Genomic DNA, 25,545 nt, shown 5'->3' with positions numbered 1-25,545 from the left:
TTAACACCTGGGGGTGGCCCGTCACGAAGTCCATTATCCAGTCAGAGCCGGTGTAGTAGGATTCAATCATTATCCTGTATTGACGCTTTGCCTATTTGATGGTTTGTCTGAGGTCATAGTGGGATTTCTTATAAGCGTCCGGATTAGTATCCCGCTCCTTGAAAGTGGCAGCTCTAGCCTTTAGCTCGATGCGGATGTTGAGTGTAATCCATGGCTTCTGGTTGGGATATGTACGTACGGTCACTGTGGGGATGACGGCGTCGATGCATTTATTGATGAAGCCGGTGACTGAGGTGGTAACCTCCTCAATGCCATTGGAGGAATTCCTGAACATATTCCAGTCTGTGCTAGCAAAAGAGTCCTGTAGCGTAGCATCCACGTCATCTGACCACTTACTTATTGAGCGAGTCACTGGTACTTCCTGCTTTAGTTTTTGCTTGTAAGCAGGAATCAAGAGGGTAGATTTATGGTCAGATTTGCCAAATGGAGGGTGAGGGAGAGCTTTGTATGTGTCTCTGTGTGTGGAGTAAAGGTGGTCTAGAGTTTTTTTTCCCTCTGGTTGCACATGTAACATGCTGGTAGAAATTAGGTAAAACAGATTTAAGTTTTCCTGCATTAAAGTCCCCAGCCACTAGGAGCGCTGCTTCTGGATGAGCATTTTCTTGTTTGCTTATGGCATTACACAGCTCGTTGAGTGCGGTCTTAGTGCCAGCATCGGTTTTTGGTGGTAAATAGACGGCCACGAATGATATAGATGAAAGATTAGTGGAATCTGTGTGGGTAGCTGGACAGGTAGGATGACTGACAGTGAAGGTGAACAGGTGGTCACGTGTCAGGTGACAGAGGAATGGATGAGACTGAGGCAGGAATTCCTTTAACCATAAAGTGGTATATTTACTGAGTAGTCTGTGTTGCATAACAAAGGAAACAGAATAACAGGTATCCAATCAAATTCATAATCACAAAGATCAAATCATAACAATCATTCATTTTTAATTTAATTTTTTTTAAATTTCACCTTTATTTAACCAGGTAGGCAAATTGAGAACACGTTCTCATTTACAATTGCGACCTGGCCAAGATAAAGCAAAGCAGTTCGACACATACAACAACACATAGTTACACATGGAGTAAAACAAACATACAGTCAATAATACAGTGAAAAATAAGTCTATATACAATGTGAGCAAGTGAGGTGAGATAAGGGAGGTGAAGGCAAATAAAATATATATATAAATAAAAATATAAAAAAAGGCCATGGTGGCGAAGTAAATACAATATAGCAAGTTTTAAAAAAAAAACACTGGAATGGTTGGTTTGCAGTGGAAGAAGGTGCAAAGTAGAGATAGAAATAAAGGGGTGCAAAGGAGCAAAATAAATAAATACAGTAGGTAAAGAGGTAGTTGTTTGGGCTAAATTATAGATGGGCTATGTACAGGTGCAGTAATCTATGAGCTGCTCTGACAGCTGGTGCTTAAAGCTAGTGAGGGAGATAAGTGTTTCCAGTTTCAGAGATTTTTGTAGTTCGTTCCAGTCATTGGCAGCAGAGAACTGGAAGGAGAGGCGGCCAAAGGAAGAATTGGTTTTGGGGGTGACCAGAGAGATATACCTGCTGGAGCGCGTGCTACAGGTAGGTGCTGCTATGGTGACCAGCGAGCTGAGATAAGGGGGGACTTTACCTAGCAGGGTTTTGTAGATGACCTGGAGCCAGTGGGTTTGGCGACGAGTATGAAGCGAGGGCCAGCCAACGAGAGTGTACATACAGGTCGCAGTGGTGGGTAGTATATGGGGCTTTGGTGACAAAACGGATGGCACTGTGATAGACTGCATCCAATTTATTGAGTAGGGTTTTGGAGGCTATTTTGTAAATGACATCACCGAAGTCGAGGATTGGTAGGATGGTCAGTTTTACAAGGGTATGTTTGGCAGCATGAGTGAAGGATGCTTTGTTGCGGAATAGGAAGCCAATTCTAGATTTAACTTTGGATTGGAGATGTTTGATGTGAGTCTGGAAGGAGAGTTTACAGTCTAACCAGACACCTAGGTATTTGTAGTTGTCCACATATTCTAAGTCAGAGCCGTCCAGAGTAGTGATGTTGGACAGGCGGGCAGGTGCAGGCAGCGATCGGTTGAAGAGCATGCATTTTTAGTTTTACTTACTTATTTAAGAGCAATTGGAGGCCACGGAAGGAGAGTTGTATGGCATTGAAGCTCGCCTGGAGGGTTGTTAACACAGTGTCAAAAGAAGGGCCAGAAGTATACAGAATAGTGTCGTCTGCGTAGAGGTGGATCAGAGACTCACCAGCAGCAAGAGCGACATCATTGATGTATACAGAGAAGAGAGTCGGTCCAAGAATTGAACCCTGTGGCACCCCCATAGAGACTGCCAGAGGTCCGGACAACAGACCCTCCGATTTGACACACTGAACTCGATCAGAGAAGTAGTTGGTGAACCAGGCGAGGCAATCATTAGAGAAACCAAGGCTGTCGAGTCTGCCGATGAGGATGTGGTGATTGACAGAGTCAAAAGCCTTGGCCAGGTCAATGAATATGGCTGCACAGTATTGTTTCCTATCGATGGCGGTTAAGATATCGTTTATTACCTTGAGCGTGGCTGAGGTGCACCCATGACCAGCTCTGAAACCAGATTGCATAGCGGAGAAGGTATGGTGTGATTCGAAATGGTCGGTAATCTGTTTGTTGACTTGGCTTTCGAAGACCTTAGAAAGGCAGGGTAGGATAGATATAGGTCTGTAGCTGTTTGGGTCAAGAGTGTCCCCCCCTTTGAAGAGGGGGATAACCGCAGCTGCTTTCCAATCTTTGGGAATCTCAGACGACACGAAAGAGAGGTTGAAAAGGCTGGTAATAGGGGTGGCAACAATTTCAGCAGATAGTTTTAGAAAGAAAGGGTCCAGATTATCTAGCCCGGCTGATTTGTAAGGGTCCAGATTTTGCAGCTCTTTCAGAACATCAGCTGACTGTATTTGGGAGAAAGAGAAATGGGGAAGGCGTGGGCGAGTAGCAGAGGGGAGGGCAGTGCTGTTGACCGGGGTAGGGGTAGCCAGGTGGAAAGCATGGCCAGCCGTAGAAAAATGCTTATTGAAATTCTCAATTATAGTGGATTTGTCGGTGGTGACAGTGTTTCCTATCTTCAGTGCAGTTGGAAGCTGGGTGGAGGTGTTCTTATTCTCCATGGACTTTACAGTGTCCCAGAACTTTTTTGAGTTTGTGTTGCAGGAAGCAAATTTCTGCTTGAAAAAGCTAATCTTGGCTTTTCTAACTGCCTGTGTATATTGGTTTCTAGCTTCCCTGAAAAGTTGCATATCACGGGGGCTGTTCGATGCTAATGCAGAACGCCATAGGATGTTTTTCTGTTGGTTAAGGGCAGTCAGGTCAGGAGAGAACCAAGGGCTATATCTGTTCCTGGTTCTAAATTTCTTGAATGGGGCATGCTTATTCAAGATGGTGAGGAAGGCATTTAAAAAAAATATCCAGGCATCCTCTACTGACGGGATGAGATCAATATCCTTCCAGGATACCTCGGCCAGGTCGATTAGAAAGGCCTGCTCGCTGAAGTGTTTCAGGGAGCGTTTGACTGTGATGAGTGGAGGTCGTTTGACCGCTGACCCATTACGGATGCAGGCAATGAGGCAGTGATCGCTGAGATCTTGGTTGAAAACAGCAGAGGTGTATTTGGAGGGCAAGTTGGTTAGGATGATATCTATGAGGGTACCCGTGTTTACGGAATTGGGGTGGTACCTGGTAGGTTCATTGATAATTTGTGTGAGATTGAGGGCATCAAGCTTAGATTGTAGGATGGCTGGGGTGTTAAGCATATTCCAATTTAGGTCGCCTAGCAGCACGAGCTCTGAAGATAGATGGGGGGCAATCAGTTCACATATGGTGTCCAGAGCACAGCTGGGGGCAGAGGGTGGTCTATAGCAGGCGGCAACGGTGAGAGACTTGTTTTTAGAGAGGTGGATTTTTAAAATTAGAAGTTCAAATTGTTTGGGAATAGACCTGGATAGTAAAACAGAACTCTGCAGGCAATCTTTGCAGTAGATTGCAACACCGCCCCCTTTGGCCATTCTATCTTGTCTGAAAATCTTGTAGTTAGGAATGGAGATTTCAGAATTTTTGGTGGTCTTCCTAAGCCAGGATTCAGACACGGCTAAAACATCTGGGTTGGCAGAGTGTGCTAAAGCAGTGAACAAAACAAACTTAGGGAGGAGGCTTCTAATGTTAACATGCATGAAACCAAGGCTATTACGGTTACAGAAGTCATCAAAAGAGAGCGCCTGGGGAATAGGAGTGGAGCTAGGTACTGCAGGGCCTGGATTCACCTCTACATCACCAGAGGAACAGAGGAAGAGTAGGATAAGGGTACGGCTAAAAGCTATGAGAATTGGTCGTCTAGAACGTCTAGAACAGAGAGTAAAAGGAAGTTTCTGGGGGCGATAAAATAGCTTCAAGGAATAATGTACAGACAAAGGTATGGTAGGATGTGAATACAGTGGAGGTAAACCTAGGTATTGAGTGATGATGAGAGAGATATTGTCTCTAGAAACATCATTGAAACCAGTTGATGTCATCGCATATGTGGGTGGTGGAACTGAAAGATTGGATATGGTATAGTGAGCAGGGCTAGAGGCTCTACAGTGAAATAAGCCAATAAACACTAACCAGAACAGCAATGGACAAGGCATATTTACATTAAGGAGAGGCATGCTTAATCGAGTGATCATAAGGGTCCAGTGAGTAGAGGTTGGTTGGGGTCACGGCGATCCAGACAGCTGGCCGGGTAGCTGGCTATCGGTAGCAAGATAACATAGGATGGAGGTCTATTTTTAGTCACCTCGTGCGTTTCCGTCGGTAGATTAGTGGGATTCCGTGTGGTAGAGGGGATCGATCCAATTGGCAAAATAGGTATAGTGACCCAGGAAAAAAAAATTGTCCGATATACTTATTCAGATAGCAGCCGATAAGACAGCTAATGATTAGCAGATGGGTCTTCGGAAACATCGCAACGGAAAAGCCTGTTGAAACCACCTCGGACAATTACGTTGGCAGACCAGTCGTGATGGATCGGCGGGACTCCGTGTCGGCAATAAAGGGTCCAGTCCAATTGGCAAAAGAGGTATTGTAGCCCAAGAATTCGCTGGTAGACCTCTTCGGCTAGCCGGCAGATGGGCCTAGCTCAAGGCTAGCTCAAGGCTAACTGGTGCTTGCTTCGGGACAGAGGTGTTAGCCAGTAGTAGCCACTCGGTTGCAGCTAGCTAGCTGCGATGATCCGGTGTAATTGTCCAGAGCTTGCGTCAGGAATCCGGTGATGTAGTAGAGAAAAAGCAGTCCTATATGCTCTGGGTTGATATTGCGCCTGCAGACTGGCCGGTATTGGCCCGAGCTGAAGCTGGCTGGTGTCCGAGTTAAGGGTGAAGACCGCAGCAGTGGCTAACTGACTACTAGCTAGTAGCTAGTTATCTGGCTAGCTTCTGATTGGGGTTACGGTTCTAAAGTATAAAAAATAGCAGATCCGTACCACATTGGGTGAGGCGGGTTGCAGGAATGTATATTCAGTTCCTAGATGGAAAGTGAAATTAAAATATATACGAAATGTATACGAAAAATACGAGGACTATTTACGCGGGACAAGACGGGACAAGACAAACACACGTCTGACTGCTACGCCATCTTGGAAAAGATCATGATTCATGATTAACATAATTAGGGAATTCAACAATCCAGGTCATTAAGAAGTCAATAGGAATCATCCTTGAGTCATTTATGCTCGTAACTATTTATCATAATCAGGAGAAGAATAATACAAACAGTGATCGGTTATTCAATCTATAATCCCCATTAGTTTGATATCAGAATTGATCAGTTCAGCAAACAATGACGTTTCTCAGTTCACCCTTTCAAGTGTCTTCATGTGTACATGTAATTAATTTCATTACATATTAACCATATCGATTGCATAATTGGCCTTTGATGATCCGTAGGGCCGTGATCATTGACCATTCACATTACACAATATGTTTGAAGCGTGCGCTCCAAGCCGCGCTCCGCGGTAATAACTATAAACAATAACTGATGGCCCACTCTCCCGATCGCAACAGATAGTTCAGATGAAAGGTAAGAGTCGGTGGACTTGTGTGGATTCATGAATGCACAGAACTTCTAGAATAGATGGAGTTAAGGGAGAGAAAGCAGTGAGATCGGGCGATGGCGATTTCCTCCTTTTATGGGGATGAGATCTGTCGGTCATTTCCACCTGACCTAATTAAAGCGCCCCTGGCCCAGCTGAGTAAGTGGCCATGAATTAAAGGATTATTCCACCAACTCCATGGGCCTTTTCTACAATAGATGAGAACTCTCCTGGTAGATAGCGTGGTCTACAGCTTATCATGAGGTACTCTACCTCAGGCGAGCAATACCTCGAGACTTCTTTAATATTAGACATCGCGCACCAGCTGTTATTGACAAATAGACACCCCCCCCCGCCTTACCAGACGTAGCTTCTGTCCTGCCGATACACAGTAAACCCAACCAGTTCTATATTATCTGTGTTGACGTTCAGCCACAACTCAGTGAAACATAATAGCCTGCTCAAAAAAATAAAGGGAACACTAAAATAACACATCCTAGATCTGAATGAATGAAATATTCTTATTAAATACTTTTTTCTTTACATAGTTGAATATGCTGACAACAAAATCACACAAAAATTATCAATGGAAATCAAATTTATCAACCCATGGAGGTCTCGTTTTGGAGTCACACTCAAAATTAAAGTGGAAAACCACACTACAGGCTGATCCAACTTTGATGTAATGTCCTTAAAACAAGTCAAAATGATGCTCAGTAGTGTGTGTGGCCTCCACGTGCCTGTATGACCTCCCTACAACGCCTGGGCATGCTCCTGATGAGGTGGCGGATGGTTTCCTCCCAGACCTGGACTAAAGCATCCGCCAACTCCTGGAAAGTCTGTGGTGCAACGTGGCATTGGTGGATGGAGCGAGGCATGATGTCCCAGATGTGCTCAATTGGATTCAGGTCTGGGGAACGGGCGGGCCAGTCCATAGCATCAATGCCTTCCTCTTGCAGGAACTGCTGACACACTCCAGCCACATGAGGTCTAGCATTGTCTTGCATTAGGAGGAACCCAGGGCCAACCGTACCAGCATATGGTCTCACAAGGGGTCTGAGGATCTTATCTCGGTACCTAATGGCAGTCAGGCTACCTCTGGCGAGCACATGGAGGGCTGTGCGGCCCCCAAAGAAATGCCACCCCACACCATGACTGACCCACCGCCAAACCGGTCATGCTGGAGGATGTTGCAGGCAGCAGAACGTTCTCCACGGCGTCACGTCTGTCACGTGCTCAGTGTGAACCTGCTTTCATCTGTGAAGAGCACAGGGCGCCAGTGGCGAATTTGCCAATCTTGGTGTTCTCTGGCAAATTCCAAACGTCCTGCACGGTGTTGGGCTGTAAGCACAACCCCCACCTGTGGACGTCGGGCCCTCATACCACCCTCATGGAGTCTGTTTCTGACCGTTTGAGCAGACACATGAACATTTGTGGCCTGCTGGAGGTCATTTTGCAGGGCTCTGGCAGTGCTCCTCCTTGCACAAAGGCGGAGGTAGCGGTCCTGCTGCTGGGTTGTTGCCCTCCTACGGCCTCCTCCACGTCTCTTGATGTACTGGCCTGTCTCCTGGTAGCGCCTCCATGCTCTGGACACTACGCTGACAGACACAGCAAACCTTCTTGCCACAGCTCGCATTGATGTGCCATCCTGGATGAGCTGCACTACCTGAGCCACTTGTGTGGGTTGTAGACTCCGTCTCATGCTACCACTAGAGTGAAAGCACCGCCAGCATTCAAAAGTGACCAAAACATCAGCCAGGAAGCATAGGAACTGAGAAGTGGTCTGTGGTCACCACCTGCAGAACAACTCCTTTATTGGGGGTGTCTTGCTAATTGCCTATAATTTCCACCTTTTGTCTATTCCATTTGCACAACAGCATGTGAAATTTATTGTCAATCAGTGTTGCTTCCTAAGTGGACAGTTTGATTTCACAGAAGTGTGATTGACTTGGAGTTACATTGTGTTGTTTAAGTGTTCCCTTAATTTTTTTGAGCAGTGTATATTACAGTTTTTAATGCCATCCCACATTATTAGATGTGCCAAGCTTGTAGCATCATATCCAAGAAGACTCAAGGCTGTATTCACTGCCAAAGGTGCTTCAACAAAGTACTGAGAAAAGGGTCTGAATACTTATGTAAATGTGATATTTCTGTCATGAATACTTTCCAAATGCACTGTATGTAGGTGCAATTCAACTGGAAAGACAACAGTGCCATCTAGTGATGAGTGGAATCTGTGACGCTGCAGTAGCCAGACTCACTCAAGGTTCAACACTTCTTGACATTCGTTGGATTTCATTTATGTACTTCTGTTCAATGTCAAATCTACCTTGTTACCTCCGGTCAACAATGTTGTTGGGGTCTGCATATTTATTCATCCATGGCATTCAGAGCCCTTCTTAGTAGACCTACTGATTTTCATGGGGGTTTCTCTGTTCTGCATATGAGAAAGACATCTAAAGTAGCAACTGGAAAAAGGGAAGGAAAACAGGAATCTTAAATAAAGAATCATTGGGTAGAGGAAAGAGTGACAACTCGGAGACATGAGGGGAGAAAGACGAAAGTGAGGACTGGCAAGCATCGCCAGATACCTAACGGCAGCAGTCCACTTACAGTGCATTCAGAAAATATTCAGACCCCTTGATTTTTCTACATTTTGTTACATTATAGCCTTATTCTAAAATTGATTAAATTGTTTTTTTCTCATCAATCTACACACAATACACACATAATTACAAAGCATAAACAGGTTTTTAGACATTTTTGCAAATGTATTATTTTTAAAATATTTTTTATATCACATTTACAAAAGTATTCAGACCCTACACTCAGTACTTTGTTGAAGCACCATTAGCAGCAATTACAGTCTCGATTCTTCTTGGGATTCTTCTTAGCACACCTGTATTCTGGGAAATTCTCCACTCTCCTGAGTTTCTCCTGTCGTTGTCCTGTTGGAAAGTGAACCTTCACCCAGTCTGAGGTCATGAGCAGGTTTGCATCAAGGATCTCTCTGTACTTTGCTCCGTTCATCTTTCCTTCGATCATGACTAGTCTCCCAGTCCCTGCCACTGAAAACCATCCCCACAGTATGATGCTGCCACTAAATTGCTTCACCATAATAGGGATGGTGCCAGGTTCAGGCCAAAGACTTCAATCTTGGTTTCATCAGATAAGAGATTCTTGTTTCTCATGGTTTGAGAGTCCTTAGGTGCCTGTTGGCAAACTCCAAGCGGGCTGTCACGTGCCTTTTACTGAGGAATGGCTTCCATCTGGCCATAAAAGCCTGATTGGTGGAGTGCTGCAGAGATGGTTGTCCTTCTAGAAGGTTCTCTGCAGCTCTGTCAGTGACCATCAGAACCTTGGTCACCTCCCTAAGGAAGGCCCTTCTCCCCCGATTGCTCAGTTTGGCCGGGCAGCCAGCTCTAGGAAGAGTCTTGGTGGTTCCAAACTTCTTCCATTTAAGAATGGAGACCACTGTGTTCTTGGGGACCTTCAAGGCTGCAGAAATATTTTGGTACCAGTCCCCAGATCTGTGCCTCGACACAGTTCTGTCTCTGAGCTCTACAGACAATTCCTTCAACCTCATGGCTTGGTTTTTGCTCTGAGATGCAATGTCAACTGTGGGACCTTATATAGACAGGTGTGTGCTTTCTAAATCATGTCAGATCAATTAAACTTACCACAGGAGGACTCAAATGATGTTGTAGAAACATCAAGGATGATCAATGGAAACAGGATGCACTGGAGCTCAATTTCAAGTATCTTAGTCTGAATACTTATATAAACAAGACATTTTCAATTATTTTTATACAATTTGGCTTTGGTATTGTGTATACTGATGAGGGAAAAATTACTATAATCCATTTTAGGTTAAGGCTTTGTAACAAAATGTGGAAAAAGTCAAGGGGTCTGAATACTTTCCGAATGCACTGTATATTCAGTCAACATAAAGGACTAACTTGAACTGTCACAATGACAAGAACACAAATGGTTAAATGTTGCAAGGGTTCAACAACTGTCGTTCTTCTGTGTTAACTTATTTTGGTTACCCTAGACATACTGAACGCATTGACATATTGGAAACATTCAACATGTTCATTGTGGGAACATTGGAACAAACTACCCTGGTCCCAGATCTGTTTGAGCTCGTCTACTCCATTGCGTCATCGTCAAACCAAACATGTTGGACATGACAATGAGTAAACATGACAGCATACACTGGCACTCAGGCTAGTTTTGAACAAATAACATTAATAAACAAAGTACTGAACTGACAAGGTCAAAACAGAGAACTTGGTTCTGTAGAGGCATATTTTATTTATTTTTTCAATATACTTCAGAGGAAAACAATATACAAAGCAATGATGTGGTCAGCTTTACTGAATGTGTTGGTGCATCTCAAATCAGACTGAATAGAAGATTAGAACGGTGGAGAAAAATCAGGTAGTCACAGCTCAGGACACCGTTTACTTCTCAAATCGCACCCCCATTCCCTATATAGAGCACTATTGTTATACATTGGGCACCATTTGGGACAAAGCCAGTTTCTGTACTGACTCGGAGTGAACAGGGGGGGAATACAAAGATGCAAGTATGGACGGGAGTGCCAAAAACAACCCTATAGATCGATGCATGACAAACGCTTGTTGAATATCTTTTTGTTACTGGATCAAATAGAAAAAAAACATGGTATATTTATTTCCATGTCAGAGGTTGTGTGACTTAAGACTTTCAACAAGGCACTAGCATTAATAGTAATAAACAAAACACTAACAGAACTCCAATAAAATAATAACCAGTGCTCACTTGAGTTTAGCATGTTTATTACAATACGCACATATCACATATGTCATTGCTCTGCTCAACCTCTGACCCTGGTGTGTGGGGTTAGTGACCAGCAACTCCATGTCTACATCCCAAATGGTACCCTGTTCCCTATATAGTGCACCACTTTTGACCAGGCCCTTTGGGAAAGAAGACTAAAAAGGAGAAGCGACTGCTGTGGAATGACAGAGCAAGAAGTACAAATGGGAGCCAGTAGTTCTAATTGTGTCATTCAGGTCAATTCACTGAGTTCCATTTGCCTCCCATTGCACTTCCTGAAAAATCTTGAGAATTATGACATCTTCTCCTTTTTAGTCTTTTTGACTACGGGCCTTGGTCAAAGGTAATGTACCAAATCAGGAATACGGTGCCATTTCAGCTGCTTTAATAGCTCCCAGTAGCACTCATTCGAAACAGTGTGCAAAGAAAAGTGTAGCAATAATTTATTAATAACATATTCTGATATACTAGTAGCACTGCAACTTTTTAATAAAGCCTTTTTCCTTTACTTCTTAAACTTCATTATTACTTTATCAACTGTACATAGGAATGAACTCTCGGATGAACCAAGACGGTGCCCTCGCTTTTAATAAAAGTAACACCCCCCCCCCCCCCAAAACTTGCTGGAAAGTTTGAGAAAAAAACCCAGGAGGGTTTTTACTCTTCCCGGCTCATCTACATTATAGGAGGAGCTAGACCACGGGGTTGTGCTCCTGCGTGTAACATGTATGACCAGGGTGGGAGTTACGGGGTGCTAGCAGTGGGAATGGTCCTTGATCTCAAAGCAGCACACAATTGTGGCACCTTCTTTCTCCCCCCCCCATCACACCACCAGGCACTGGTTTGTTTGTTTTTCGTTTTAGGAAATGCAATGCAGGACAGGGCCACTGGGAGCTGTGAACAAACAGATCTGAACCATTGCGACCAGACATTATGTACCTTTCAGCAGGAGGAAGGTGGGGATGGGTAGCTGTGTGCTGCCGTCTCCCAAATATCACCCTACTCCCTATATAGTGCACACATTTTAACCAAAAGTAGTTCAATACACATAGGAAATAGTGTGCCATTTGGGACACATCCTGTGTGTGTGTAACCATTATACTTCAACCAAAGGGGGATAATAAGGAAAATAACTTTAATCCATTGAGCATTATTATTATTCAAGAGCAGAGAAAAACCAGTGAGTTTGTTTTACCTTGCTTGCTTGTTTTACACTAAGGTATTATTAATGTTTCAGTTATTATTGACTGTATAACACTATACTCCACCATTTCCATGCAGGTCATAGATGTGCTCAAGGCAATGGTTCACCCATCTAAAACAAAAGCTTCAAGTCTGCAGACTGACAGTGCCGTCCCAAATGCCATCATATTCCCTATATAGTGCACTACTTTTGACTAGGGCCCATAGGGTTCTGGTTAAAAGTAGTGCACTAGAGGAAATATTGTGGCATTTGGGACATAACCACTGACAGACGAGTTTAATATGAAGGAGGCTATGAAATTAAGCCGTTACTTCCTCGGCATAACGTTGATTAGTTTGGATGTCAAAAGCTTTGATAAGCATGGCTTTCCATGGTCTCAATAATCTACAAAACATATTTACAACATGAATAACATCTACAAGAAATCTACATCTCCAGGGCACATACAAAACCAACCATGGGTGCATTCCAAATGGCACCCTATCCACTACATAGTGTACTATAAAGGCAATAGGGTGCCATTTGGGACACAAGCCATGTCTTGTATCAACCTTTTTTCTCCCCTCTTCCCCAACCAACCAACCAACCAACCACTCAGACCCTCTCCCACAAGCCCAGCACTCTCCATACCCAACGGTCCAAAGCCAATCCAACTGCAGCTTGTGTTAAGACTGGGCACAGAACAAGAACAGTTCTCCCAACCAAAGGCTCTCTTACAACCATGTGCAATGGGTCTCTCCACCCTATCCTCTCCACTCTTCAACTCAAGTTCTCAGACCATGAAGGAATTCTGATTCTTCAACTTTTCAAGTTCTTTAATTTGTTGTCTCAAAAATAATATCCTAGACAAGAGTAGAAAAAAAATATGTATTAGTTTTCATGCTAAAATATTTGTAATAATAGAACACATGGATGTTAACATGCATATCGCAGGCAATTAGGGTCTGGACTCTTACCTCTGCTCGCGCAATGTCGCTTGAATTTCACTGACTCGAACTAAGGATCTGAGATTTTTGAGCTCCGTGCAATTTTCAGACATGTAGATGCTTCCCATGGTGTGGGCCTCCTCACGTAGTCTGGAAGCCTGGGGGGGGAGAAAAAAAAAAGTTTCAAATAATCAAAGAAAATAAAAAACAGCAGCAATGACACTGATCAATGCATAATGAATCTAGGTTCACATAAAAATAATGAAATGAATAGGTTACCCAATACTGCTAAAATCTATACAATCTCTATGCTCTTTACTGGTGAAATAATAACAAACAATGCATACAATTACTTAGATGCGTATCCTACCTGTTTCTCTGCGTGGTCGGCGGGCCAGCCCTGGACATGCTTGATGAGATTCTCATTGAAGTGTGCTGCTAGGGTGGGGGTGAAGGAGCAGGAGGCTGGTCGGGTGGAGGAAGAGGAGTTGGAGGGGGTGGAGGTGGTGGCACTGCTGCTGCTGGGGGGGACGTAGTTGGGACCTGGGGATGGACTCCTCTGACTGCTGTGGAATGACAGAGGCGCAACGAGAGGGTCAGACTAATTATGCATATTATATGTCAATGATATTCTGCTGTAATAACACTATCACCAACTTTGTTGTTGTAACAGAGGAGACAGGAGGGTCAAACCAATATCAGACAAAACAGACCAACACAGCATAATATCAACAATTAAGGTTCTTAGAAATCAAATATAACTAAACAATTGTGCATATTATGTGAGATTCTGCTGACCAAATACAACCAGAGAAAAGGCTCCACATCAGACAAGACTGACACATTCTGCATATTATCTTAAGCTCAAAACATCCATGAAGTCCAGTGTCTGACTACAGTCAGGGTGGGGTAATCTACATTGTAATACTTATTTTTGCAATACTGTATTCACTCAGTGGCTTGTGAATCGTGATATTTGGTTAAATCCACTTAACAATTCCAATACATATCAGATGTGTTTAACTTGATGTCGTCTTGATTTCTTTGGATAAACAATGGTGCATCCATTATCTTTGTGTGTAGCGATACAATGCAATGACTTATGAAAAACGTGTTGTTCTATAAACCGCCAGCAGGTGGTGCCACAAAATGACATATTGACAAATTAAACTGTCTCCTACAAGGCAGGATCATGGATGGCATTGTTCTGTTTTTGCTTCACATCAGCCAGACCAACAGAGTTGCTTGAAGAATCTTACTAGCAATAAGTGGTTGTTTTGTCTTCTATAGATAGGAGCGTCTGCTCTGTTACGATTTAAAAAAATAGATTTTCACACTAAAAACACAAATTAACATGACACACACAATGGACACATTCAATGCCACACAATGTTATTCAAATGTATTAGTTTCTTCAATCTACACAATACCCAATAATGACAAAGCAAAAACGTTTTGCTTTAAGATTTCTTTTGCAAAGTATAAATAAACTGAAATTTTACATTTACACAAGTATTCAGACCCTTTACTCAGTACTTTGCTGAAGCACCTGAGTCTTCTAGGGTATGACGCTACAAGTTTGGCACATCTATGTGGGGAGTTTCTCCCATTCTTCTCTGCATATCCTCAAGCTGTGTCAGATTGGATGGGGAGAGTCGCTGCACAGATATTTTCATGTCTCTTCAGAGATGTTAGATCGGGTTCAAGTCCGGGATCTGGCTGAGCCACTCAAGGACATTGAGACTTGTCCTGAAGCCACTCCTGCGTTGTCTAGGTTGTGAGCTTAGGCTTGTTGTCTTTTTGGAAGGTGAACCTTTGCTCTAGTCTGAGGTCCTGAGCACTCTGGTTTTCATCAAGGATCTCTGTTCTTTGCTCCGTTCAGCTTTCCCTCGATCCTGACTAGTCTTCCAGTCCCTGCAGCTGAAAAACATCCACACAGCATGATGTTGCCACAACCATCCTTCACAGTAGGGCCAGGTTTCCTCCAGACGTGAGGCTTGAGGTCATTCAGGCCAAAGAGTTCAATCTTGGTTTCATCAGACCAGAGAATTTTGTTTCTCAAGGTCAGAGTCGTCAGGTGCCGTTTACTGAGGAGTGGATTCCATCTGAGCACTACCATAAAGGCCGGATTGGAGTTCTGCAGAGATGGTTGTCTTTCTGGAAGGTTCTCCTATCTCCACAGAAGAACGGTCACCTCCTTGACCAAGATCCTTCTCCTGCGATAGATCAGCATGGCCGGGCGGCCAGCTCTAGGAAGAGTCTGAGTGGTTCAAAATAATGGAGGCCATTGTGTTCTTGGGGATCTTCAATGCTGCTAAAATTGTTTGGAACCCTTCCCCAGATATGTGCCTCGACACAATCCAGTCTGAGCTCTACGGACAATTCCTTCGACCTCAAGGCTTAGTTTCTGCTCTGACATGCGCCGCCAACTGTGGGGACCACATACAGTTGAAGTCGGAAGTTTACATACACTTAGGTTGGAGTCATTAAAACTTGTTTTTCAACCACTCCACACATGTCTTGTTAACAAACTAGTTTTGGCAAGTAGTAAGTTAGGACATCTATTTTGTGCATGGCAAGTCATTTTCTCAACAATTGTTTACCGACAGATTTCACTTATAATTCACTGTATCACAATTCCAGTGGGTCAGAAGTTTACATACATAGTTGACTGTGCCTTTAAACAGCTTGGAAAATTCCCGAAAATTATGCCATGGCTTTGGAAGCTTCTGATAGGCTAACTGACATCATTTGAGTCAATTGGAGGTGTACCTGTGGATGTATTTCAAGGCCTACCTTCAAACAGTGCTTGACATCATGGGAAAAGCAAAATAAATCATCCAAGACCGCAGAAAAAAAGTTGTAGACCTCCACAAGTCTGGTTCATCCTTAGGAGCAATTTCCAAACGCCTGAAGGTACCACGTTCATCGGTACAAACAATAGTAACCAAGTATAAACACCATGGGACCACGCAGCCACCATAGCGCTCAGGAAGGAGACGTGTTCTGTCTCCTAGAGATGAACATACGTTGGTGCGAAAAGCGCAAATCAATCCCAGAACAACAGCAAAGGACCTTGTGAAGATGCTGGAGGGAACAGGTACAAAAGTATCTATATCCATAGTAAAACGAGTCCTATGTCGACATAACCTGAAAGGCCGCTCAGCAAGGAAGAAGTCACTGCTCCAAAACTGCCATAAAAAAGCCAGACTACGGTTTGCAACTGCACATGGGGACAAAGATTGTAATTTTTGGTGAAATGTCCTCTGGTCTGATGAAACAAAAATAGAACTGTTTGGTCATAATGACCATCGTTATGTTTGGAGGAAAAAGGGAGGCTTACAAGCCGAAGAACACCATCCCAACTGGGAATACGGGGGTGGCAGCATCATGTTGTGGGGATGCTTTTCTGCAGGAGGGACTGGTGCACTTCACAAAATAGATGACATCATGAGGATGGAAATTATGTGGATATATTGAAGCAACATCAAGACATCAACCAGGAAGTTAAAGCTTGGTCGCAAATGGACAATGACCCCCAGCATACTTCCAAAGTTGTGGCAAAATGGTCGGGACCACAGACAGAGAGCTAAGAAGAGAGGAAACACACCAGAACCCTTGAGGTTCACCACAACCACACAGAGACAGGGAGGAAGGTTAAAAGCCCAGATTAGACTGGCACAGATTATAATTTTACTGAAATTCACTTGCTGTTGATTGACTCTGGACAACAAAGTCAATGTATTGGTATTGGAGTGGCCATCCCAAACCCTGACCTCAATCCCATAGACAATTTGTGGGCAGAACTGAAAAAGCACGTGCGAGCAAGGAGGCCTACAAACCTGACTCCGTTACACTGGCTCTGTCAGGAGGAATGGGCCAAAATTCACCCAACTTATTGTGGGAATCTTGTGGAAGACACCCGAAACGTTTGACATAAGTTAACTTCACTAGGGTAGGGGGCAGCATTTGAAATTTAGGATGAAAAACATGCCCAAATTAAACTGCCTGCTACTCGGGCCCAGAAGATATGATATGCATATACCTGGTAGATTTGGATAGAAAACACTCTAAAGATTCCAAAACTGTTAAAATAGTGTCTGTGAGTATAACAGAACTGATCTGGCAGGCGAAAACCTGAGAAAAACCCAACCAGGAAGTAGTTTCTTTTTTGGTTTTGTAGTTTTCTATTCAATGCCATTACAGTATCCATTGACTTAGGACTCAAATTGCAGTGCCTATGCCTTCCACTAGATGTCAACAGTTTTTAGAAATTGTTTCAGGCTTGTATTCTGAAAAATTAGGGAGTAAGAGCAGTATGAATGAGTGGACCCTGCCGTGTTACAGAGCTTTTTCATTCGCACGACCGAGAGTGCCTTTCTTGTTTACCTTTTATATTGACCACGTTATTGTCTGGTTGAAATATTATCGATTATTTAGGCTAAAAACAACCTGAGGATTGAATATAAACATCGTTTGACATGTTTCTATGAACTTTACAGATAAAATTTGGATTTTGTGTCTGCCTGTTTTGACTGCGTTTGAGCCTGTGGATTACTGAAGAAAATGCGAACAAAACTTGGGTTTTTGGATATAAAGAGACTTTATCGAACAAAAGGAACATTTATTGAGTAAATGAATGTCTGCTGAGTGCAACCATATGAAGATCATCAAAGGGATACATTTTATCTCTATTTCTGACTTGTGTAACTCTTCTACTTGGCTGGTTACTGTTTGTAATGATTTGTCTGCTGGGCTATGTTCTCAAATAATCATAAGGTATGCTTTCGCCGTAAAGCATTTTTTAAATCTGACACAGTGGTTGGATTCACAAGAAGTTCATCTTTAAACCTATGTAAAATATGTTTTATTTTCTGAATTTTTATAATGAGTATTTCTGTATTTGAATTTGGCGCCCTGCAGTTTCACTGGCTATTGAAGAGGTGGGACGCTACCGTCTCACGTACCCTAGAGAGGTTAAACAATTTAAAAAGGCAATGCTACCAAATACTAATTGAGTGTATGTAAACTTCTGACCCACTGGGAATATGATGAAAGAAATAAAAGCTGAAATAAATTATTCTCTACTATTATTCTGACATTTCACATTCTTAAAATAAAAGTGGTGATCCTAACCAACCTAAGACAGGAAAATTTTACATGGATTAAATGTCAGGAATTGTGAAAAAGTATAGAAGAGTTTAAATGTCTTTGGCTAAGTTGTATGTAAACTTCCGACTTCATCTGTATAGACAGGTGTGTGCCTTTACAAATCATGTCCAATCAATTGAATTTACCACATGGACTCCAATCAAGTCGTAGAAACTTCAAGGATGATCAATGGAAACAGGATGCACCGGAGATCAATTTCGAGTCTCATAGCAAAGGGTCTGAACATTTATGTAAATAAGGTATCCGTTTTATTTTTAATACATTTGGAAAAATGTCTAAAAACCTGTTTTTGCTTTGTCATTATGGAGTATTGTGTGTAGATTGAAGGGAAAAAATCATTTAATCCATTTTGGAATAAGGCTGTAACTTAACAAAATGTGGAAAAAAGGGAATACTTTCCGAATGTACTGTACAGTGCTCCAGCCCATAAATGAATAAAGTGTCTGCTAAATTACTAAAAATGTAAATGAAAAGCTCACCCTTGACGCTGGAGAGTCCTTGGGAGGGCTGCGATGTCGTGTCCGTGCTGTTTGTCGTTGGGATGGGGCTGCTGGGGGGAGGGCTGAGGGGCTGATCCTTGCTGCTTCACAACCGGCGTGTTGCTCACCTGGACCAGACAGAGAGCGGAGAAGGGTTAGAGAGGAAACACACCAGAACCCTTGAGGTTCACCACAACCACACAAAGACAGGGAGGAAGGTTTAAATCCCAGATTAGACTGGCACAGACCATAATTTTACTGAAATTCACTTGCTGTTGATTGACTCTTGACACAAACACAAGGGGATGGGATGTTATAGGATAAAAATGACAGTAGCTATAGTTTCCATCCAATTAGCGACAGATTTATGCAAATATTCTAAAATATCATACAAAAGACCCATCAAGCTCATCACCGTGCATTTTCGTCACACTGTGAAGGTCATTATAGTGCCTTCAGAAAGTATTCACACGCCTTGACTTTTTCCACATTTTGTTATGTTACAGCCCGAATTTAAAATTGATTAAACTGGCCAACATACAAAACCCCATAATGTCGAAGTGGAATTATGTTTTTACAAATTAGTAAAAAAAATTAAAAGCTGAAATGTCATGAGTCAGTAAGTATTCAACCCCTTTGTCATGGGAAGCCTAAATAAGTTCAGGAGTAAAAATGTGCAAGTCTCATAAGTTGCATGACTGTGTGTAATAATAGCGTTTTACATGACTAGAATGACTACCTCATCTCCGTACCCCACACATACAATTATCTGTAAGGTCTCTGTCGAGAAGTGAATTTCAAACAGATTCAACAACAAAGACCAGGGAGGTTTTCCAATGACTCGCAAAGACGGGCAGCTATTGGTAGATGGGTAAAATAAAAAAAGCAGACGGTGAATATCCCTTTGATCATGGCGAAGTTATTACACTTTGGACAGTGTTGGACAGTGTATTAATACACCCAGCCACTACAAATATACAGGCGTTCTTCCTAGCTCAGTTGACGGAGAGGAAGGAAACCGCTTAGGGAATTCACCATGATGCCAATGGTGACTTAAAAACAGATCGAGTTTAATGGCTGTGATAGGAGAAAACAAAGGATGGATCAACAACGTTGTAGTTACTCCACAATAATAACCTAATTGACAGTGAAATGTAAGGAGCCTGTACAGAATTAAAAAACATTCCAAAACAGCCTGTTTGCAACAATGCACTAAAGTAATACTGCAAAAAATATGGCAAAGTAATTTACTTTTTGTCCAGAATATAAAGTGTAGTAATGGATTTGCCCCAAACATAGAGGTGGCTGCATTATGTTATGGGTATGCTTGTAATCATTAAGGACTGGGGAGATTTTCAGGATAAAAAAGCAGAATTGAGCTAAGCAGACAAAATCCTGAAAGAAAACCTGGTTCAGTCTGCTTTCTACCAGTCACTGGGATATGAATTCATCTTGATCAATAACTCATTTGAAAGACGCCAAGTTTACTTCGATATAATAGTTATATCAATATATACAAAAGTTGTCAGATGACACGGATGCAGGACTGTTTTGCTAGCAAAGACTGGAATATGTTCCGGGATTCATCCAACGGCAATGAGGAGTATTCCATCTCAGTCACTGGCTTCATCAATAAGTGCGTCGATGACGCCGTTCCCCACAGCAACCATACGTACATATCCCAACCAGAAGCCTAGGATTATAGGCAACATCCGCACCGAGACAAAGCCTTGAGCTGTTGCTTTTAAGGAGCGGGACTCTAACCCGGAAGCTTATAAGAAAACCCACTATGACCTCAGACGAACCATCAAACAGGCAAAGCGTTTAAAACAGGACTAAGAAGGAATCCTACTACACCGGCTCTGACGCTCGTTGGATGTGGCAGGGCTCGCAAATTATTATGGACTACAAAAGGGAAACCCAGCCACAAGCTGCCCAGTGACGCGAGCCGACCAGACGGGCTAAATGCCTTCTATGCTTGCTTCGAGGCAAGCAACACTGAAACATGAATGTGAGCACAAGCTGTTCCCAGACGCCAGTGTGATCACGCTCTCCGTAGCAGATGTGAGCAAGACCATTAGCCTCTTAACTTCTTTGGGAACGGGAGCAGTATTGAGTAGCTTGGATGAATATGGTGCCCAGAGTAAACTGCCTGCTACTCAGGCCCAAAAGCTAGAATATGCATATAATTAGTATATTTGGATAGAAAACACTCTGAAATTTCAAAAACTGTTTGAATGATGTCTGTGAGTATAACAGAACTCATATGGCAGGCAAAAACCCGAGAAAAAATTCAACCAGGAAGTGGGAAATCTGAGGTTTGTAGTTTTCAAGTCTTTGCCTATCCAATACACAGTGTCTATGGGGTCACATTGCACTTCCTATGGCTTCCACTAGATGTCAAGTCTTTAGAACCTTGTTTCAGGCTTCTACTGTGAAGGGGGAGAGAATAAGAGCTGTTTGACTAAGAGGTCTGGCAGAATGCCATGAGCTAAGTCAGGCACTCGGCCGTGAGAGCGAGCTCTGTTCCTTTTCATTTCTAAAGACAAAGGAATTGTCCGGGACGATAAAAAAAAAAGAAAAAGGAAGATGATAAAAACATCCTAAAAATTGATTCTATACATCGTTTGACATGTTTCGACGAACTGTAATAACTTTTTTGACTTTGTCTGAACTAACTGCTCGCGTACTGTGCATTTGGATTACTGGGCTAAACGCGCGAACAAAAAGGAGGTATTTGGACAGACTTTATCGAACAAAACAAACATTTATTGTGGAACTGGGATTCCTGGGAGAGCATTCCGATGAAGATCAAAGTTAAGTGAATATTTATAACGCTATTTCTGAGTTGTGACACCTCTCCTTCTTTGGAAAATGGCTGTATGTTTTTCTGTGACTTGGCGCTGACCTAACATAACCGCAAGGTGTGCTTTCGCCGTAAAGCCTTTTTGAAATCAGACACTGTGGCTGGATTAACGAGAAGTTTATCTGTAAAATGGTGTATAATACTTGTATGTTTGAGGAATATTAATTATGAGATTTCTGTTTTGAATTTGGCGCCCTGCAATTTCACTGGCTGATGGTTAGGTGGGACGCTAGCGAGAAGTTAACTTCTCTGGGATAGGTGGCAGTTTTTCCACATCCGGATGAAAAGCGTGTCCAATGTAAACCGCCTGCTACTCAGGTCCAGAAACTAAGATATGCATATTATTAGTAGATTTGGATAGAAAACACTGAAGTTTCTAAAACTGTTTGAATCATGTCTGTGAGTTTAACAGAACTTATTTGGCAGGCGAAACCCCGAGGACAAACCATTCATTTTTTGTTTTTTTTGAGGTCACTCTTTTCAATGGGTTTTCATTGGGAATCGAGATTTCTAAGGGACCTTCCTGCAGTTCCTATCGCTTCCACTGGATGTCAAGAGTCTTTAGAAATTGGTTGAGGTTTTTCCTTTGAGAAATGAAGAAGTAACACTGTTCAGAATGAGGGTAGAGGGAAGTGTACTGTTTGTTAGAGGCACGTGACCTGAAAGCTAGCTACACTTTGTTTTCCTCCAGTATTGAACACAGTATATCCCGTCTTCAATTTTATCGATTAATTACGTTAAAAAATACCCAAAGTTGTATTACAACAGTAGTTTGAAATGTTTGGACAAAGCTTACAGGTAACTTTTGAGATATTTTGTAGTCACGTTGCGCAAGTTGGAACCGGTGTTTTTCTGGATCAAACGCGCCAAATAAATGGACATTTTGGATATATATCGACGGAATTAATCGAACAAAAGGACCATTTGTGATGTTTATGGGACATATTGGAGTGCCAACAGAAGAAGCTCGTCAAAGGCATGAATTATATCTTTATTTCTGTGTTTTGTGTCGCACCTGGAGGGTTGAATTATGATGGTCTGTGTTTGCTTTGGTGCGATCCTCAGATAATAGCATCGTTTGCTTTCGCCGTAAATAATTTTTGAAATCTGACTCGTTGGCTGGATTCAAGTGTAGCTTTAATTTGGTATATTGAATGTGTGATTTCATCAAAGTTAAATTTTTATAGTAATTTATTTGAATTTGGAGCTCTGCATTTTCACTGGATGTTGGCCAGTTGGAACACTAGCGTCCCACATATCCCAGAGGTTAAGGATCGGACAATTTTTTAAAATTTGTCGAAAATGAGCAAGACCGTTAAACAGGTCAACATTCACGGGGCCAGATGGATTACCAGGACGTGTACTCAAAGCATGCGCGGACCAACTGGCAAGTGTCTTCATTGACATTTTCAACCTCTCCCCGACCAAGTCAGCAATACCTACATGTTTCAAGCAGACCACCATAGTCCCTGTTCCCAAGAAAGCAAAGATTACCTGCCTAAATGACTACTGCCCCATAGCACTCATGTCGGTAGCCATGAAATGCTTTGAATGGCTGGTCACAACATCATCCCGGAAACCCTAGACCCACTCCAATTCACGTACCGCCCCAACAGATCCAGACGATGCAATCTCTATTAAACTCCACACTGCCCTTTCCCACCTGGACAAAAGGAACACCTATGTGAGAATGCTGTTCATTGACTACAAATCAGTGTTCAACACCATAGTGCCCACGAAGCTCAACACTAAGCTAAGGACCCTGGGATTAAACACCTCCCTCTGCAACTGGATCCTGGACTTCCTGACAGGCCACCACCAGGTGGTAAGGGTAGGCAACACCACATCTGCCACGCTGATCCTCAACACGGGGGTACCTCAGAGGTGCGTGCTTAGTCCCCTCCTGCACTCCCAAGCAAAACTCCAACACCATCTTTAAGTTGGCTGACGGCCTGATTACAAACAACGATGAGAGAGCCTCTATGGAGGTCAGAGACCTGGCAGTGCCAGGAGAACCTCTCCCACAACATGAGCAAGACAACTACAGGACTACAGGAAAAGTAGTGCCAAACACGCTCCAATTCACATTGACGGGGCTGTAGTGGAGCGGGTTGAGAGTTTCAAGTTCCTTGACAACAAACTATCATGGTCCAAACACACCAAGAAAGTTATGAAGAGGGCATACCAACGCCTTTTCCCCCGCAGGAGACTGACAAGATTTGTCATGGGTCCCCAGATCTTCAAAAAGTTTGGCAGCTGCACCCAAGAGCATCCTGACCGGTTTCATCACCGCCTGGTATGGCAACTACTCGGCACCCGACCGTGGAAATTATAGGCAATTAGCAAGACACCCCCAATAAAGGAGTGGTTCTGCAGGTGGTGACCACAGACCACTTCTCAGTTCCTATGCTTCCTGGCTGATGTTTTGGTCACTTTTGAATGCTGGCGGTGCTTTCACTCTAGTGGTAGCATGAGACGGAGTCTACAACCCACACAAGTGGCTCTGGTAGTGCAGCTCATCCAGGATGGCACATCAATGCGAGCTGTGGCAAGAAGGTTTGCTGTGTCTGTCAGCGTAGTGTCCAGAGCATGGAGGCGCTACCAGGAGACAGGCCAGTACATCAGGAGACGTGGAGGAGGCCGTAGGAGGGCAACAACCCAGCAGCAGGACCGCTACCTCCGCCTTTGTGCAAGGAGGAGCAGGTGGAGCACTGCCAGAGCCCTGCAAAATGACCTCCAGCAGGCCACAAAAGCTCGCATTGATGTGCCATCCTGGATGAGCTGCACTACCTGAGCCACTTGTGTGGGTTGTAGACTCCGTCTCATGCTACCACTGAGCGGCCTCTCAGGTTATGTCGATATTGGACTCGTTTTACTGTGGATATAGATACTTTTGTACCCGTTTCCTCCAGCATCTTCACAAGGTCCTTTGTTGTTGTTCTGGGATTGATTTGCACTTTTCACACCAACGTACATTCATCTCCAGGAGACAGAACGAATCTCCTTCCTGAGCAGTATGACGGATGCGTGGTCCCATGGTGTTTATACTTGCATACTATTGTTTGTACAGATGAGCGTGGTACCTTCAGGCGTTTGGAAATTGCGGTCCAAGGATGAATCAGAGGTCTGGTTCATCCTTTTTCTGAGGTCTTGGATGATTTCTTTTCCCATGATGTCAAGCAAAGAGGCACTGTTTGAAGGTAGACCTTGAAATACATCCACAGGTACACCGCCAATTGACTCAAATGCTGTCACTTAGCCTATCAGAAGCTTCTAAAGCCATGACATAATTTTCTGGAATTTTCCAAGCACAGTCAACTTCGTGTATGTAAACTTCTGACCCACTGGAATTGTGATACTGGAATTATAAGTGAAATAATCTGTCTGTAAGCAATTGTTGGAACAATTACCTGTGTCATGCACAAAGTAGATGTCCTAACCGACTTGCCAAAACCATAGTTTGTTAACAAGAAATATGTGGAGTGGTTCAAAAACCAGGTTTAATGACGCCAACCTAAGTGTATGTAAACTTACGACTTCAACTGTATATATATATTTTTTAATCAAACTGCATAGTTGGTTAAGCGCTTGTAAATAAGCATTTCATGTTAAGGTCCACATCGGTTGTATTTGGCACGTGCCAAAATTTGATTTGACATGGCTGTCTCAGAAAATGGACATCAAAATGTTCAAATATAATGATATAACTCAAAATATCCCCAATGATTGTACAGAGCAGTAGCAGAGTTTCTGTCTAGATCAATTGCCATTCTCTGACCTTGGCTAATACATCTTTTTTTGCCATGGTATTGTTTTGGTATTGAGTATCGTAATACTAAACCTGGTATGGAAGTCCAAATTCTGGTATTGTGACAACACTACATCACTTAAACACTGAACCTGGGTATGATTTAGGCCAGTGTGTG

General features: G+C 43.0%; 1 protein-coding gene across 1 annotated transcript in view; it reads right to left on the bottom strand.

Annotated features, from left to right (window-relative positions):
* Positions 1-10,954: 10,954 nt before the first annotated feature.
* LOC139532072 (WW domain-containing adapter protein with coiled-coil-like) overlaps positions 10,955-25,545 on the bottom strand; it is a 59,077-nt gene continuing 44,486 nt past the window's right edge. Inside the window, exons 10-13 of the mRNA XM_071329202.1 lie at positions 18,754-18,881; positions 13,473-13,668; positions 13,133-13,260; positions 10,955-13,018 (exon numbers count right to left, since the gene is read on the bottom strand). Coding sequence (XP_071185303.1) covers positions 12,949-13,018; positions 13,133-13,260; positions 13,473-13,668; positions 18,754-18,881 — 522 coding nt within the window. The 3' untranslated portion in view covers positions 10,955-12,948. The remainder of the gene's footprint in view (positions 13,019-13,132; positions 13,261-13,472; positions 13,669-18,753; positions 18,882-25,545) is intronic.

Source organism: Salvelinus alpinus, chromosome 10 (genome assembly GCF_045679555.1).
Source record: "Salvelinus alpinus chromosome 10, SLU_Salpinus.1, whole genome shotgun sequence".
Lineage (NCBI taxonomy): Eukaryota > Metazoa > Chordata > Actinopteri > Salmoniformes > Salmonidae > Salvelinus > Salvelinus alpinus.
This window is presented reverse-complemented; position numbering and strand designations above follow the sequence as displayed.